At 34.7% G+C, this 18,475-nt stretch overlaps 1 protein-coding gene across 1 annotated transcript in view; it reads right to left on the bottom strand.

The window, feature by feature from the left end:
- DOCK7 (dedicator of cytokinesis 7) overlaps positions 1-18,475 on the bottom strand; it is a 225,709-nt gene that overhangs the window by 55,237 nt on the left and 151,997 nt on the right. Inside the window, exons 23-30 of the mRNA XM_047085104.1 lie at positions 16,199-16,288; positions 15,159-15,254; positions 13,386-13,526; positions 13,179-13,292; positions 10,714-10,884; positions 8,859-8,998; positions 3,928-4,097; positions 2,790-2,944 (exon numbers count right to left, since the gene is read on the bottom strand). Coding sequence (XP_046941060.1) covers positions 2,790-2,944; positions 3,928-4,097; positions 8,859-8,998; positions 10,714-10,884; positions 13,179-13,292; positions 13,386-13,526; positions 15,159-15,254; positions 16,199-16,288 — 1,077 coding nt within the window. The remainder of the gene's footprint in view (positions 1-2,789; positions 2,945-3,927; positions 4,098-8,858; positions 8,999-10,713; positions 10,885-13,178; positions 13,293-13,385; positions 13,527-15,158; positions 15,255-16,198; positions 16,289-18,475) is intronic.

Below are 18,475 nucleotides of genomic sequence, written 5' to 3'. Positions count from 1 at the left end.
AAACAACGGCAGACAACCAAATGGCAACTGGGCAAAAACTCTAGACACCTCAAAAGAGAAAATTCAAATTGTCAACATATATATGAAGAAGTGCATACCCTCAGGAAAACAAAAGCTAAAATGGGATACAACTATAAATTACAGATTGACAAAAATTCTAAAGTCTGAAAAGTCTAAATGCTGATGAACATGTGAAGGAATGGGAACTCTCATACTACAGGTAACATATAAACTGAGACAAACCCTTTGGAAAACACCCAAGTATACTGGTAATAAAGATACACATAGATTCTATAACCCAGCAAATTCCACTCCTAGGAAATATCCTGAATAAAAGTATATACATACAGGATACATGTAAAGGAATCTATAGGACTACTATTTGAAACAACCCAAAATCAGAAACCATTCATGCATCCAAGAATAAAATAAGTTAAAAAAAAGGTGAATAGTTTTATATATAGTCAGACAATTGAATGTCATACAGAAATGCGTATCAGTAAATTATAGCTACATTTTATAATATGGATGAATAATAAAAATATAAAATTAAACTACAGGATTTAGGGATGCCCACTTGAACAGTAAAACGATAAGCAAAATTAAGCAATTAGTTAGAATAGAGGGTGGCGTGGTGGAGAGCTGTGGTGGAGAAGAAAATCCAATTGGCTGAAAGGCAGCCAATGTTCTATATTTTGTCCTGAGAGGTGGTTACAAAGGTGTTCATTTTACAATGTTTTGTAAATTTGTACATTTATGATTCATGTAATTTTTAATATATAGTATATTTCACCTAAGAAAAGTTTTAAAAAGTGAAAAGGATGGTCAACAAAATGGTGCACAGTGGTCCTTCTGAGAGGAGGGATTGGATTGAGGGCAGACTGGGAACTTCCAAGGAATTTGCAATGTTCTATTTCTGAAGTTGGGTGGTGGGTACATTATTGTTTCTTTTATTGTTATACTTTAATTGTACACGTACTTTTGATGTTATACATACAAAATAATATATAAAGTACAAGGGATAAAAGAAAGTTGATAAATTGAATTCATCAAAATTAAAAACTTGTGCACTTCAAACGACACAATCAACAAAGCAAATAGAAAATCCACAGAACAGGAGAAAATATTTGCAAATCACATATCTGATAAGGGATTTGTACTCAATATATAAAAAAAATCCTTTTAACTCAATAACAAGGAAGTAACACAATACTAAACTGGCAAAGAATATGAATGAACTTTTCTCTAAATAAGACATACGAAAAAGATGTCTCAATAAGCAAACGAAGATGCTCAACATCAGTAGACATTAGGGAAATGCAAATCAAAACCACAGTGAGATACTACTCTATACCAAGGTGGTTATAATAAAAAAAAGAGATAATAGCAAAGGTAGGTGAGGATATGAGAAACAGGAATCTTAATTTATTGTTGGTGAGAATGTAAAATGGTGCAGCCACTTTGAAAATTCCGAAGTTTCCAAAAATGTTAAACACAGAGATACCAGATGACCCAACAAATCCACTTCTAGATATCTACCTAACAGAAACAAAAACATATGTGTACACAAAGACATGTATACAAATGTTCACAGTAGCATCATTCCTAACAGTCAAAAAGAGAAAAGGATCCAAATGATCATCGACTGATAAATGGATGAAAATCTGGTATATCAATACAAAAGAGTAGTATTATTTGGCAATTAAAAAAAAGGAAGTGCTGATATACATTACAACATGGCTGAATCACAAAAATATTATGTTTAGTAACAAAGCTAGACATAGAAGATCACAGTATGTAATTCCATTTACATGAAATGTCCAGAATAGGCAAATCTAGATAGATATAAAGTAGACTAGGTGCTGCCTAGGGCTGAGAGGAAACAGGGAGTGGCTACAGAACAGGCCTCAGGGTTCTTTATGGGGAAATATTCTAAACTTAGATTGTAGTGATGGCTGCATCTGTAAATATATCAAAAACCATGAAATTGTACAGTTAAAATGGATGAATCTTTTGATACATAAATTATCTCAATAAAACTAAGTCAACAGGCTAGCTTTGATAAGTATTATTGCATTTTTCTGAAAGAACGTCATTTGAAACTTTAAGAACTTGATCTTGGTCTACTGTTTGTTTCCTCTCTGCTCCCATATCCTTTGTTCCTTAAGGGGGGAAATTACAGGGGCAGAGAACCTATCAATTTTCTTAAACATGAAACAGGATAAATTTTAACAGATTAAAAAAAATATTTTCAATTGCTAAACAGTGAGAATATTTCTTAGGGTTGATAAAGAATAAAATGGATTTTGAAAATAGGGGCGCCTGGGTGGATCAGTCGGTTAAGCGTCTGACCTTGGCTCAGGTCATGATCTCGTGGTTCATGAGTTCAAGCCCTGTGTCAGGCTGTGTGCTGACCACTCAGAGACTGGAGCCTGCCTCAGATTCTGTGTCTCCCTCTCTCTCTGCCTCGCTCCTGCTCACGCTCTGCCTCTCTCTCAAAAATAAACAAACATTAAAAAAGAAAGAAAGAAAAGAAAGAAAATAGGCTATATACAATAAGGCAACTTTCAAATTTTGAATGACAGAATACACAGCTCTATACCATAAACCTTGAGGTATTAATAATTTTTAAAACAACTTAGTATAAGATAAGCAGAACCTTAATGTTTCCACAAATAAAACTCACAGTACTTTTGCATCAGTTAATACAATAACCTGTTATTTAAGAGGATATCCTTGTAAGTATCTGTCTTTCCAGGAAAAAACTTCTGCAGGAGGGTTGTTCTTACCGATGATGTGAGGAGGAAACTGCCGGGCCTGGTTAGCTGAGGGACTGATGTTCCTGCAATTGCCATGGCAACTGTCTGGCTTATCATGCTTCCGCTCTCACTTTCATAGTCATCAGTGGCTATACAAATTGGTCTTCCTCTTTGATTGTGAGTTTCTGGAAAAATCATCCCAAAATAAATAAATAAAATTCCATTTAGGTTAATTAATGGTTACTGAGCATGCAATTTCCTTTCCTATTCTCCATTACCCTTTAAAGGAAAAACCTGTTAAGATGTAGTATTTATCATTAGATTTACTTATTTTAGACAATATTTTAAACATTAACCCATTCCTACAACAATAATGTGTAGTTTTGTAGAGAACTTTAACTTGCTAGTAAAAGAAGATATAATAATATAAACATTTCTGCCTTCAAATAAAAGAAGCCCATTTTAGCGATCAAAATACTGGTTGAACACTCAAGAACCAGTCCCATAAAGGCACGGAGTTGGTTATCTCTGTATCACCAGCTCTGTTGAAGTTCTTAATATGTATTAGGTACTTAGTAAATGTTTGTTTTTATTTTATTGAACTGGAAGCACTTTATCAGGTTAAATGTTAATTTAAATGCAAACTACAGTATTTCCTTTAGGGCAAATAAATTCTAAATATGGAAAGCAAGAGCAATAAAATTTTGTGAGTTCTAGGTTTTAAAAAGCAACGGAACTTCAACTTATAAGCCCAGTATTAATGATAAACATAATTCTTGATATTCAGGGGAATATTAATTTCAGTCTTATATATGAATAAAATTGTGACTGAAGGTAGTAGACACCTGTCAAGTTTTCTTACATATTTTCTTCAGATGAACAGTATAGTCTCATACCAAAAATCCTATTTTCTAATAGGTAGGTACAGAAATGTCTTATATCATTAAAATTCATCTTAAGAACCAGTTAAGAAAAGTTTGCAGTGAATTCTCTCACATAATCAAAAGTTATTATGGTTATATATGGTTAAATATTTATAGTTTACTTATGTCAGTGTACATTTTCTTATAATTCTTTCCCTAAATTAAGATCTTTATCCTCGAGCTATTTCTAATATTTTTAAACACTGAGATTTTCTTTAAAAATTTGTTTTAAATATACTAAGTACCTGTAAAGTCATACAGCTGAGGAACAGTTTCCATGATAATGCCAATCAGAGGTAGATACAACATGGCCACCCTAGCCTTTATCTGGGGGTCAGAGTACCGTGGGTCTGAGTCGTGACTGGATAGTAAATTGTGTACCATATTGATGACTTTCTTGTGCAATCCAAACAGTCTATTTTAAAAAGAAGATGAAGAAGAAGCAGCAGCAGTAAGGTCACACAGATTAGTAAATATCGTTAAAGCAAATAGTAAGTCATGGTACTGAGTTAATTTTAACTTAAACTTTGCCATATATTTGCATGTCTTTCTATAAAACATTTCTCATAAAATTAACAAATGTCTGTATAAAGTAAGGATAGAGGGAAAAAAGAAATGCTAAACAAATTCACTGAGGAGTAAATCTGAGTGTTTTTACATTATCTCCTTATTAGTGCATACTCATATTGAATATGAACAGTCTGGTTATATTTTAAAACAAAAAACAAAAAGTAAATCATAAGTAGTTTCAAATTTTATTTCAAATTAGATCTTTTACCAAAAGTTTACATTTACCAAAACTAAACTTTTATTTCCTTTTTCTAATAGAAAAATCCTCTACTTAATGGATTATGCAGTCCATAGGCTCAAGAGTTGCCTTTGATGTCTCTTTTGAAAGTCAACTTCCTTGCTCATTCTACCTCATTCAGGCCCTGCACCTTCCCGATCCCTTCAGTTTCAACTGGGCTAAATACTCATCATCACTTTTTTTTTTTTTTTTTTTTTTTTTGCCTCTTTTTATGTTAAAGGTGCTTTGACTATGCCAACTATTCTAATTAAACATTCGGCCAACTTCCATAGGCACTCTTAAGGCAACACCTGGCAGTGGTGTCACATCTCATTCTCCCCCCCTGCAGCCTATCACCATCAGTATGAGGATAAGACTATACCTCCAACTTCTGTCTTTTAGTAAAGAAAAACCATTCCGAATTTGCTCTGGCCAGATCTTTTAACACATCTGCACCTTTGTATCTCCATCATTCCTTCTGTCTCAGAAAAAGTTGTATCTTCTCTCAAAAGGAAATTTCTGCATTATGTTCAATGAACCACATGTTTCTTCAACAGCTTCAATGCCCCCCTCATAAACTCTTCCCTTCTTTCTTTCAAATGAGACTTTCCTATGTTGAAAATACAAATTTACTTAAAACTAGTTTCTTCTAGCTTATATAGTATCCCTTCGCAATAAACTACTATAATAATTTCCCCAGTAATAAACTTCCTGAATATACAGTCCATAGCATGTGCTTACTTCCTAGTAAATGGAATTTTTAAATAAATTTAGAAAATTTATTTGATTTTTAATTATTTAAATAAATGTATGCTTTTATTAAACAAAATTAAATTAAATTTAAATATTTAAAATTTAAATTAAATTTAAATATATAAGCCCCCTATCCCTTTTTTTTGAAACTAACAGTTTGAATGTTTACACATGGTACTGTAATAGCTTTATCATTTAATAGCTAAATAATTTTTTAGATATTTAACTTGTTTCCCTACTTATGAGGGTAATTACCCACCTCATAAGGCAGCTGTGAGAATTAAGCTGCGTAGTTTATGTAACATACTTATTAGCACACTATCTTGCACACTGCCTTCTGCAGTATATACTATCTTTTATCACTTTTTAGATCACACAGCCAATTTCAAAGCTGGGATTGGAAACCAGGTAGTCTTACTCCAGAGTCCTTAATCTTATCTGCCACTTTACATTGCTATATATGAAATCAAGCTGGAGATTTTTCTTCTTTCCAGATTTTTATTCAGAAAGTGTAGTTTTAAACACTGTCCAGAAACACATCTAAATGACATATCTCAGATTTTATTCTCCAGTTATCTACTCGACACTGTCATCTTATCTTTTTTCTTCTCAATATTTTCTCCAAATAGTTCCAAACCTTCCTCATACTCTCTCTCATTTCATCCAAATCTCAGATTCTGGTCATTTGCTTTTTATGTTCTCCCTTGTGAATTTTTTCATTACCAGTGATGACTGCCAAACCGGGGTGCATATTCCTTAGCTGTCTGCAGCTACCAGACCGACTTCAACCCACCTATAACCCACTCATCTTCATGAAGCTTTTCCATATGTCTACATTACTTAATCATATGCAACTATTAAATATATGTTTATGCAGGACCTACAACATCCTATTCTACGTGTTAGGGTAAGACATGGTCCCTGTTTTTAAAGAGTTTGAATAGCAACAAACACAGACACGAAAATAATTCAGTGTCACAAATGCAGTAGTAAAGGTATTCATGTTCTATAGAACTATGTCTATGCTACAAAATTAGCATTTAATCATAGTGTATGGTTTCACAGTCTTGATTTTCTAACTATAATGAAAGTTTCTAGGGAGCAACTCTTTGGTTTTAAAACATATTATTGCCACTCAAAAAATTATTTTCATTAGTAAGCAAATGAAGTAAAAAAGCATTCCTCTCAAGGATCTAAGACAGTGTATGCTGTATTTTATCTATATACCATTAAAGAATATAAAATTTAGAGATGGGATCTAAGTCTCTTAGTCACTCATTCATTGAATTAATATCTATTTATGCATATGTATTCATCCACTTTGTACTAGACACAATTCTAAGGCATTGGAAGGATGGTAGTGAAAAAGAAAGATCAAGTGCATGCACTCATGAAATCACACTCTAACGGGAGAAGACCGAAATTAAGCAGCAAATTTCATATAAGTGTTTTGTAGAAAATAAAAGAGGGCTACATGTTTAAGAATGATTGTGGCAAGGTGATGTGGCTCTAATTTTGCCTGGATGGTTAGTGAAAGCCTGAGAAGATGCTATTTGAGTGGAGACCTGAAGAATCACAAAGAGCAAATGGGTACATGACAGTCATAGAGTAATGTGAGCACTGCTTCAGGCAGAGAAAAGAACCAAGTGCAAATACCCTAAGGTGTGAATGACTTTGGCACATTAAAGAAACAGAAAGAAAGACCGGGATGGCTAGATTTTAGGATGTGGGTAGGGAAGACAGTGGCAGAAGTACACAAAAGCCAGGTAAATAGGACTTTGAGGACCATTATTAAAAGTTTGGATTTGGGGTGCCTGGGTGGCTCAGTCAGTTAAGTATCCAGCTCTTGATTTTGGCTGAGGTCATCACACAGTCATGACATCGAGCCCTGTGTCAGGCTCTGCACTGGGAGTGAAGCCTGCTTGAAATTCTCTCTTTTCCTTTCCCTCTGCCCCTCCATACACACTCTCTCTCTCTCTCTCTCTCTCTCTCTCTCTCTCTCAAAAAAAAAAAAAGAGAAGAGAAGAGAAGAGAAGAGAAGAGAAGAGAAGAAAAGAAAAGAAAAGAAAAGAAAAGAAAAGAAAAGAAAAAAAAGTCTGGATTTTACCCAAAGAATATGAAAACACTAATTCAAAAAGATATACACCTCTGTGTTTATTGCAGCACTATTCACAATAGCCAAGATATCGAAGCAATCATCCATTAACAGATAAAGAAGATATAGAATATATATATATATATGCATACGTATACGTATATACATATGTATACATACACGTGTGTGTGTGTATATATTGAAAAAATATATATTTTTGAGAAGAAAAAAAATAAGATGACACACACACACACACACACACACACACACACAATGGCATATTAGCCATAAAAAAGAATGAAATCTTGCCATTTGCAACAACATGGCTGGATCTGGAGGGTATTAAGCTAAGTGAGGGGTGCCTGGGTTGCTCAGGTTAAACATCCAACACTTGATTTTGGCTCAGGTCATGAACTCATGGTTTGTTAGTTTAAGCCCCATGGATTCTCTCTCTCCCTCCCTCTCTTTCTCTCTCTCTCTGTCCCTCCTCTGCTCATGCTCTCTCTCTCAAAAATAAACTTAAAAAAAAAAAAACTACACGATGTAAGTCAAAGAAAGACAAATAACATACAATTTCACACATAGGTGGAATTTATGAAACAAAACAAATAAAGATAAAAAGATAAACAAAAAAAACCCAGCCTCTTAACTCTGTACAACAAACTGATGGTTACCAGAGAGGGGATGTGTGTGGGGAGGGGTGGAAGAGGTGATAGGGATTAAAGAGTGCACTTGTTGTGATGAACACTGGGTGCTGTATCAAGTGTTGAATCACTGTATTGTACACCTGAAACTAATATTACAGTGTATGTTAACTGGAATTTAAATAAGAATTAAGAAAAAAAACTCCTAAAGACCCTATTATGAGGATAAAAAAGGAATTATTATCCAAAGGAATAATGATCATGGAAATTTTTAACAATAACTATTAAGATAGAAATACCCTATAGGGAAGCTGCACCATAATACTCAAGCTATTTCTATAAATTCAAATCACCAGACAATATGCCCTTTCCTTACTGTATCAATTTCCAAAAATTCTACAGAAGTGTACACAACTTTGGAAGTTCTTAAAACCTAAAGACATTTGTTTATAGGACAAAGTTTGAAATAAAATGCTATATAGTATGATGGCAAATGACACATTTTCTGTACAAGGAATCAAATAGAAAACCAGACCATTTTCTTCAATTGAAATGTGTCTACTGTATATACCAATAAATCTATGAGTTAACCCACTAATATGCACAAATATTTTGTATAACCATTAAGAAGGGGGGGAAATGCTACCAAATAAACCACAATACGCCACTGAGTTCAAGACAAACCTCAAATTCGGAGATTGATAAAGTATGAAAAAATGGCTTTCTTAAAATCAATGAAATGCAAAAATAACATGGGTATGGAACTTAGTAAACACAGAAGTAGATTACGAGTGGTGCAGAGTATTCTTTTGATTCTTAGAAGTATCGGTGTGATACTTCTGTCCCATTATCCAAAATCAAACTGATATTCTACAAGGCAAAAACTAGTCTACTTACCCTTCAGCATCAGGGTCTAAAATGACAGCCAGCTCTGTTAACACAAGTCCTGCCAAATAATGCTGTTGGCGAAAAGGCACAGACAATTCAAACATATTTGCAATCTTCTGGTCTTGTACGTTTGTGGAAAATCCAGAACTCTGTTTGGGAGTGAGGTAGGACAAAACAATAATAGCTGTGCAACAGAACATCCTACAGACAGAACATTACAACAAATGCAGTACGAGCATTATCTCAATATGAGATACACTTTGTGTAGGGTAGTTTATTTTACATTACTATTATTCGCGCTGGAAAAAGTAACTGCTCCTATTTTTCGTACAGGAGACTATGATGAAAAAAAACACTTTTAATTATTTTCAATTTCCCTTTTCTCATACTGAAACTTTTCCAACTGTTTTTTTTTCCCCTTTATTCTTTTAGCCACTTAATGTTTCAGTATCATACCTGAAGGAGAAAAAAGTAACTTAATCCAAATGACGTATTATTGAGTTTTTAAAAGATTTTTAATACTGCAAATAGCATCCCTCCAAGACACAGTTCAAGGCAAGAGTGTTTACAATCTCATCTCCCTCTAATCCACATTCAAGATCATCCATGTGATATTTTTCAGAACAAAAGGTTTCAGATTTCTCTATAGAGAAATCATCTTGCTAGTAAGTATAAAAAATTATTCTTGCCTACCCCTACCCCAGAAACAGTGAGGTCTCTGTCACCCATTAGAATCTGAAAAATATATGTAGATAAGAAAGTAGGGAACAAGATAATGGAAGACATTCTATTAATTTCTTGGCTGAATGAGATGTTCAAGGGGGGAGTTAGGTATAAACAACTGTGTTTCATTACAGGTTTTAGGAACAGTACTTACGATTAATTTGTTCTTCACTGTGTGGCCACATCTTTGGCAGAGGATGTGGGAAGAAAGCGAAACACTAGCCTTATTCATTCTAGGAAGAAGTGTATGCTAGCCAGGTAAAAGAGTATGTGAAAATAGGCCAATCCCTAAGACTTTTCATAAAGGTAAAATGAAAAGTTGTGGGTGCTCTCTGATATTTTCCAATGTAAATAAAGTTAAAATTTTTTTTCTATCAAACATCTGAGATTGAACCAGGCTTCTCTGATACTAAAGCCACAAAATCCTTTAATCTCCATCTGTATAATAAGATACATAATAATTGCTACAACAACCTTTTTTTGCTTTGAGAGAAACTACTAGCTGTTGAAGTCAGTTGTACCCAATAAAACCCTATGAACATCCATCTGGTTTCCTTTGGGTTACCTAGGTACAAGAGAAGTAGGCAGGACTTTCCCAGGACTGCACTGCAGTTTGACTTCTTTCTTTGCTAAATTATGCTTCACTTTTTTTCCTTTCACAGGTATTGATCCCTATTTAACATCTTCCATCCCAAGCTCAAGACAACCTTGCATCTGCTTCAAGAAAACCCATCTTGTGAAAATATCTAAAAGGCTTATATAAGTGAATTCACTCACATGGATGTGTATAAATCTCTAAGAAGAGTACAACATACTAGATAAGAACTTGGGCTCTAGAATAAAGTCTACCTGTGCCTTGATTCAAAGCCTAGCTTTGCCACTTATTACCGTTCGGCCTTGGGTAATTTAATGACCTTTCTGTATTTCCAACGTAAAATGTGTTTCATATGTAAAATGAGAATAACAGAACTTACCTCCTAGAATTGCTCTAAAGGGCAAATGATCAATACTTTTAAAGCATTCAGTATGGAGCCTATCACATACCTATTATTCATAGTGTTACTTATAATTTTTTCCAGTGTTTAGAATGCTTTCTTACAAACATGGGCTTTAAAAATTTTTTTTCAGACACTCTGCATACCTGAGATGTTGCAGAAGAAACAGAAGGTGATGGTGATGCAGGTGGAGTAAGCAGGCTGCAGGGCAAGTTTAATGTAACATAGTGCTCATGGCTGCAGACAATTCGCAGAAAATCCAGTCTCAAGGACACGAGGACACTTGGATTTGGTAATGAATAAAGCTTTGAAGATACCTTGTAAGCATTATATAAACAAAAGAACACCAATTGAATATAACATTCCTCTAAGCCAGCATCAGAATGACAGATTAAGGAATTAAAGAACAGTATTCAGTGGACAGTTTTTGGATTTTGTGGTTTAAACATTATCAGCTTTTTCCAGAGTTACTGCTAGAATAAAAACTTTGGAACTACAAGATCTATTAAGATTTATAAATCCACTGACTAGGCCAGAAGCCACATTCTTTATATTTCCAATACAGCATTAATATTTCCACTTCTCAAAGATGCACTTTATGAAGCAAAAGCCTACCACCAAAATAGCTCCATGAAAGAAATGATACATTCTTTGGATAATTAGCACCTTGTGTTACTGTATATTGATGATTACCTATTTGTCTGTATACCCAGCTACACCATAAGCTACTCTCAGGAGACATATATACACTGACTTAGGAGCTCTGGCATCCTAGGGTCTGGCTCAATGTCTGGCAAATATAGGATGTCAATGCTTGAAGAATAACAACAGATTTGAGGAGCAACAGAACATGAAGTTTGGGGGGGGAAAGTAAAAATAATACGTATTAAAATTTTTTTTAATGTTTATTTATTTTTGAGAGACAGACAGAGTGTGAGTGGGGGAGGTGCAGAGAGAGAGAAGAGACACAGAATCCAAAGCAGGCTCCAGGCTCTGAGCTGTCAGCACAGAGTCCAATGCAGGGCTTGAATCCACGAGCCGCGAGGTCATGACCTGAGCTGAAGTCAGATGCTCAACTGACTGAGCCACCCAGGTGCCCCGGCAGTGTCTTTTAAAACAACACTTAACTGAGTGAGCCACCCAGGTGCCCCCCCCCCAATAATACATATTATTACAAATATTTGGAAGTGGGTCAGTGCCCAAATGTAGTTTTAACTTCTCTATTAAAAGAAACATACCATAAACGCATCCAATAGAACAGAGCTTTAAGATTCTAAACATTAGACTGCCAAATAGCATTTCTAAAGAAGTAGTTCTCAGAAATGAGACTGTGGACCAGCTGGGAAATGTTACACACACACTATGTCCCACACTCCCCACCCCCAGGACTCAAAGTACTCAATAATGCTGGGATAGTACCCAGAGAGCTATATATTTTTAAATTTCCTTTAAAAGGTAATTCTAGGATGATTATATAGCTCACTTACCCAAATGGCCTGTCAGGACCAATAACTAATGTTTTCCAAAAGGCACATTTCATTAATCAGTTGATAAAAATTTTAAACTAAAGTCAGTTTTTCAGGGAAAAGTTCCACGATGCTTTTTTTTTTTTTTAACATTTATTAATTTTTGAGAGAGAGACAGAATGTGAGCGGGGTAAGGACAGAGAGAGAGAGAGAGAGAGAGAGAGAAAGAGAAAGAGAGAGAGAGAGAGAGAGAGACAAAGAATCCGAGGCAGGTTCCAGGCTCCATGCTGTCAGCACAGAGCCTGACACGGGACTTGAATTCACAAACCATGAGATCATGACCTGACCCAAAGTCAGACACTTAACCTACTGAGCCACCCAGGCACTCCTATGATGTTTTTAGTTTAGTAAAAACAACATAACGAATGACACTGGGGATTTGGGTAAACATCTGTCCATGATTCTAAGCTCTACAATGTCTAGGTCTACATTAGAAGGAATACAAAGCAAAATGAAGCTGCTTTAAAAATCACCCAGTAAATACACAAAAAAGTTCACGTGGCTGTTCATTCAGTATAACTGCTACTCTTGCATGGCATCTTGGGGGATGCTTTACATTTAGACCACTGACTTGATGATCTGTTTCAGAATGGGAATCGAAGAGTCATGAGTGGGCCAGTATAACCCAAGAAAAAGTCAGCTGCACAGGTACCAGCTTGCCATTGTCCTGTAGCCTTATAAAACAAATGAAATTTACTTTTTTCTTACTAACAAAAATACACTGCTTTTTAAAAACATCAGTAGGGGCGCCTGGGTGGCATAGTCGGTTAGGTGTCCGACTTCAGCCAGGTCACGATCTCGCGGTCCGTGAGTTCGAGCCCCGCGTCAGGCTCTGGGCTGATGGCTCGGAGCCTGGAGCCTGTTTCTGATTCTGTGTCTCCCTCTCTCTCTGCCCCTCCCCCGTTCATGCTCTGTCTCTCTCTGTCCCAAAAATAAATAAAAAACGTTGAAAAAAAAATTAAAAAATAAAATAAAATAAAATAAAAACATCAGTATATGAATGTATTCTTGAAGATCTCTTAGCTGCAACCCTAGAAACAACAAACACAGTATTTAATTGTTAATTATTACTAACTACACATTACCTGTTTGTAGCAGGTCTTAATAAGGCTAAAGACAAATCCTCTATCCATAACAGACAGCAGATCGTTGAGAAAGAATGCAAGGCTTGTGTTGAGTCTCTCAACCATTTCTGTGTCCTGGAAAACAGAATAAAAAGCAAAAACAAATAAAAGTATGATAGTTTAATGTGAGCTTGAAAGAGATTCAATTTAAAAAAAAGTTATCATTACCTTCTGAAATCGTGAAACTATATCACTAGCAATTGTGCTGACAAGAGCAGCAATGTCATCCATGAATCGTTCTGGAAAACGACTTTTCCTTGGTGCATCAAGTTTATCATTAAAGTATAAATGGTGCACCATGCTCTTTACCTGAAAAAATAAATAAGCCATTAGTTTAATTTCTTATGGATGTAATTAACAGCTAATCACATTAGGGCTATTTTTTCAAATTGCTGAGTGATTTAACAGATAGCCGAAATACTTTTAGCTCCTCAAGTATTTTGAAAATTTCCCTGCAATATTTTGTATGCTCCCAAGAAATATGACACACTGTACAAGTCAATCACTGCATCACCTCTGTAAAATTCTCCTGGCTATCAACAGGAAAAGAATTATGAACATCAACAGAAAAAAATTTCACTCTTTAAAATTGTTTTAAATGAAATCTTTCCACCACTCAACATTTTGACATTCCATATCCCGCAAACTGCAGCTCTAACAGCCTAAACACATTGACTTCACTGCAGTGTCTTCAGCCTCTAGCATAGAGTAACATAGGGTGAGGGTACATGAATTACTGATGACTCAATATGAATATTAAGATATTAGATCAAAATTAACAAAGTGATTTATGTGTACAAAATGCTTCTGGATATCAATTCTTAACACAACAATGTGATAACAGTAATAGAGAATTCAGGGAAATTGAAGCCAAGTTTCAACAATTAGTAAAAAGCACAGCCAAGACTTAAACTGCAGCCTTTTGACTATTTTAAAGAATTTGAACATACATATAAGACTCAAAAAATAAGTCAAAATTTCAATGTGATCTTATACTAAAAGCACAAGAATTACAAAATTAGCTGCCTATCACTTACATAGGGTCCCTGACTTATTTTCTTTTGTAGATTAGTAAATCTTTAAGAAAAAATGTCTTCTTATCCCTAATATAGGCAACATTCAATGCTGAGAATGATCCTATGATATACTCTGAAAACTCCTTTTGTTTCTTCCATTCTTTTGTTGTTTTGTTTTCTTATTTTTGTACACATTTCTCTTTTGCAAGGAAAAATTTCAAGGACTTCAGCTTTCTAGAGGCTGAACAGGAAGATCCCTAGGGCCTGAACACCTGAGTTTGAATCACAGTTCTGCTATCTAGAAGCTACATCAACTTCAATAAGTTACTTAATCTCTCTGTGCCTGGGTAACACGCAGCTCACAGGGGCGGTGCCACCACACTGTATGCACTCGGTAAATTTTTATTGCTTTTGTGTATATATGTGTTTATGTGTGTGCAAATATTTATTAAGATATTAATTTGTTTGTTTTTAATACCATTTATTGAATTGAGTGACAAGCGTTGTGGGCTTTTTTTTCTTTTTTCTTGGCTGTAACTGGCATTTCCCTAAGAGCTTTTTAACCATAAAAGCAGTGAGTACCTTATAAAGCTCTTTTTATCTGTTTGGGATGAAGTCTACAATACCGCCATCATACAGTAGCCACATTCAGACTAAAGAACAATGTACCACGTTTCCTTTAAAAAGATAGCTGCTTCTGCAGCCATCTCTAGAAAAGTGGTTAACGAGAGGTTCCTAAGTCCACCTCAATTGTGCCGAGTGTCCACAGTGTTTATTTAGAGATGTAACACACGTAATTTTGTCTTGGACACACACGTCAAATCATGTGATGGCATTAGAAAAAGATTTTTAGGAGAAAATAATGAGCTAGCACAAAGTTGTTAACTAAGGAAAACAATATTAAAAGTGTGTGTAGGTTGCTCACCATTAACTCAAAAAAGAACCAGGCTTGTTGCAAAGCTGACTCCCGAACGCTGCCACTGCAAACCACCCACTGCAAAGCCAGCTCCTCATGAAAAAGCTATCCAGAAGTAAATCCAAAGTTATTATCAAAGTCATATCTGCTGATAACACAAACCAAATAATAATGCAATTACAAATGAAGATATAATGGGAGTAAGCAAAATAAGGCATGTGAACCATTCAATGATGCAGTGAGGACACCCATTAACGAAACGGCTGTTTATACATGTAAGACAGTGGCATGTTGAACAGCTGAAAAAATTACATGTTATCTTGCAGTAAAATGTAATTTTAAAAGGACAGGTGGGAAAATAGCCTCCTAAATTGTACCTGCAAACAGAAACTAGACCAAAAACTCACAGTTACAAATACTATCTTGTCTGTGCCTTAAATACATATTTCAACATATGCAAATACATTCATGAACTTTGCTGGTACAATTTAGGAAATACCTTTAAAAATTTTAACTTTTGATGTAAGCCATTAATTTTCAAGTTTTCAGGTATTTGAAGTCTTTTTATAAACATAGAAATCTCCTGCCTTATAATGGATATGCATACAAAGCATTTGCAAAATAGTGTATATCAATATGAAAAAGGACTAACAAAACTGTGCATAAGGGAAGCAAATCAACATATCTTACTAAGAGTGATAATTTTTCTAACTCATCTTCCTTTCCCTGGAAATTTAAAACACAAAACAGAAGCAGTTACAGAAACAGAATTCAGAGTTGATACATTTTTTTGGTACTAAAATTTGATGATCAAATTTGATTTCAAACAGTCAATCCCAAAGATATAAACATTATAATAGCATAAAAGAGCATACACTGAAGTGGTATGCCCAAAAAAGGCATCAGACAAGCAGAGCTTGCTGAAAGGTATTTTTAAACAAATAATTTAAATGCAATTATTATAACATACTGGTTTACTTAAAGAAATCTTACATCTATTTAACTGTTGGAATTTTCCCCCTATATGGATTGTCTTCATATGAATCTACCTTTTTAGTTGGTAAGCGTCCCGTTAATGTTTGTAAGAAACTTGACGTCTCTGTGTGCGAAGACATACGATTACAACTTCGATCCATAGCCTATGGAGTGAAGGTGGATGAATGACGAGATAACATTAAAGTCTGCTATGGATGACTTTGCAGCTTAAGGATTACATACAGTTTTTAAAATCATTTAACTGTGTTTTCAACAACTGTTTTATTGTTCATCTAATTTTCACCATTTTAAGCTGCTTTAATGACAGTAGGTTAGAAGTATCAAAATGGCTTCTATATATTTTTAGTAAAAAGAGTATTTTAACCACTATATAAATTCAGAGTGCTGCAAAGAATGAAACTTTTATCTCTGTGATCTATACACATGCACACATCTAGTAAGAGAAAGCAAAAAGTAAAAACATACTTCTCACTGGTCTCAGATCAAAAAATCAAGAATTTTATATTCAATAAAGAAAATTAAAAGATTAGAATGGTTTCTCCCACTTTCCAGTAGGATCAAAACCTACTATTCGGTTTTGTCATATACTTCAAATATAAAACACTGTCGATATTAACCATGGAATTACATTCTTCCAGAACAAGAGCATTTTCCTCCAAAGCCAACACACAAATGAGAAGTATATTTTGAGGTATCATGCAATAGTAGCTATCAAGCAACTTGACTTAAGTAAGCAAATCCTAGTTCAATTAATCTAGAAATAAATTTCATACTTTGCAACACAATATAAATTAAAATTCAGTTTGGTTCTGGTACTAAATCTTACAGCATGGGATTATATACCGTTCAGATTTAATTTCAGTTTGTTACCAATATTTCCAGTCAGTAATTATGAAAAAAAAAAAAAAGACAAGATAGTAAATGCTGAATGAAAATGATACAACAGCTACACTTTAAACCAAAAGCCAATGGAAAACTGTCAGGTTTTTTCCATACCAATTTTTTTTTTTTTTAATTCCTACTAAAGATGTACTAGCCCTAAAGTAGAAACTGTTATAAAGCCATTGATTGCATAAGCAGCAGGCACTGAAATACTGATAGGGTATACAAGGAGGGAAGGGAAAGAAGACAGGAAGTAGGAAAGGAGAGCATTACTGGTACAATTGGTGGTATTCATGCATAGTAGTGGGAAAATGTGCTAAGTAAACAAAAATACACACTTTTTAATGATTAAAAAGCAAGCCACTGAAATCATAGTATGTACTAAAAAGTAACGTTCTAAAGGGAAACATCAGCAGCCAATAAAGAAACCTCTAATATAAACACCACCTGTGTTGACTCTGCACTTGGACTGGGGTTGGATCCCCATGGGGCAGCTTTTGGACCACCAGTGTTAACCCAGGAATTGGAGCGATCTAAACCCTAAGCATATAATAGAAAGCAGTTGGAAAGGAAAGAAATATTACATGTGGCATGCTATAAATTATTCCTAAAGAAATCCAGACTTTCCAATGCAAACATATTTTTAATTAGTACTGTTAAAGCAACCAAAATTCTTAGGCACCTAGAAGTATTAGTTCACCAAAATTACATTCATTACATAATGTTTTTTTTTAATTTTTTTAATGTTTATTCAATTTTGAGAGAGAGAAAGAGTGACAGAATACAAGCAGGAGATGAGCAGAGAGAGAGAGAGAGAGAGAGAGACACAGAATCAGAAGCAGGATCCAGGCTCTGAGCTGTCAGCACAGAGCCCAACGTGGGGCTCAAACCCACAAACCATGAGATCATGACCCAGGCCAACGTCAGATGCTTATCCAACTGAGCCACCCAGGTGGCTTTTAAATCACAAATATTAAGTTTGTTTTTAAATCACAAATATTAAGTATAGCATTTAAAGATAATTTCTCTTTATGTAAAGGGATCACCTTAGAGAACCAACTAAAGTTCCCATAGTACCATCCCCCCAAACTCTCTTTAAAGATGGCACAAATTAGCAACAGACTATTTCCTCTGAACCAACTAGGATTTAAAAGGAAAAAAAATGTAAGAAGAAAATCATTCTTGTCTAAAAGACTTTACTTTCATTTTGTCATGATTGAAACTTCTGTGCACTGATATTCCATAATTCTATTCGACCCTGCTTCCTCTTTCACTTTCTTTTAGGGACCAATAGGAGAAACCAAGCAAGAAAATTAAGGAAAAAATTAAGAAAATAAATAGGATGACTAATATTTGCTCCTCCCTAAAAATGATGGTGGATTTGGAGTTGCGCTCAGTTTTACAGTGACTGTTAAAATGAAACATAATGGGCTACTATTTTATATAAA

The sequence above is a fragment of the Lynx rufus genome, unplaced genomic scaffold (assembly GCF_022079265.1).
Source record: "Lynx rufus isolate CCGP_SWC_20201006 ecotype Redwood Valley unplaced genomic scaffold, mLynRuf1.p SCAF_2, whole genome shotgun sequence".
NCBI lineage: Eukaryota > Metazoa > Chordata > Mammalia > Carnivora > Felidae > Lynx > Lynx rufus.
This window is presented reverse-complemented; position numbering and strand designations above follow the sequence as displayed.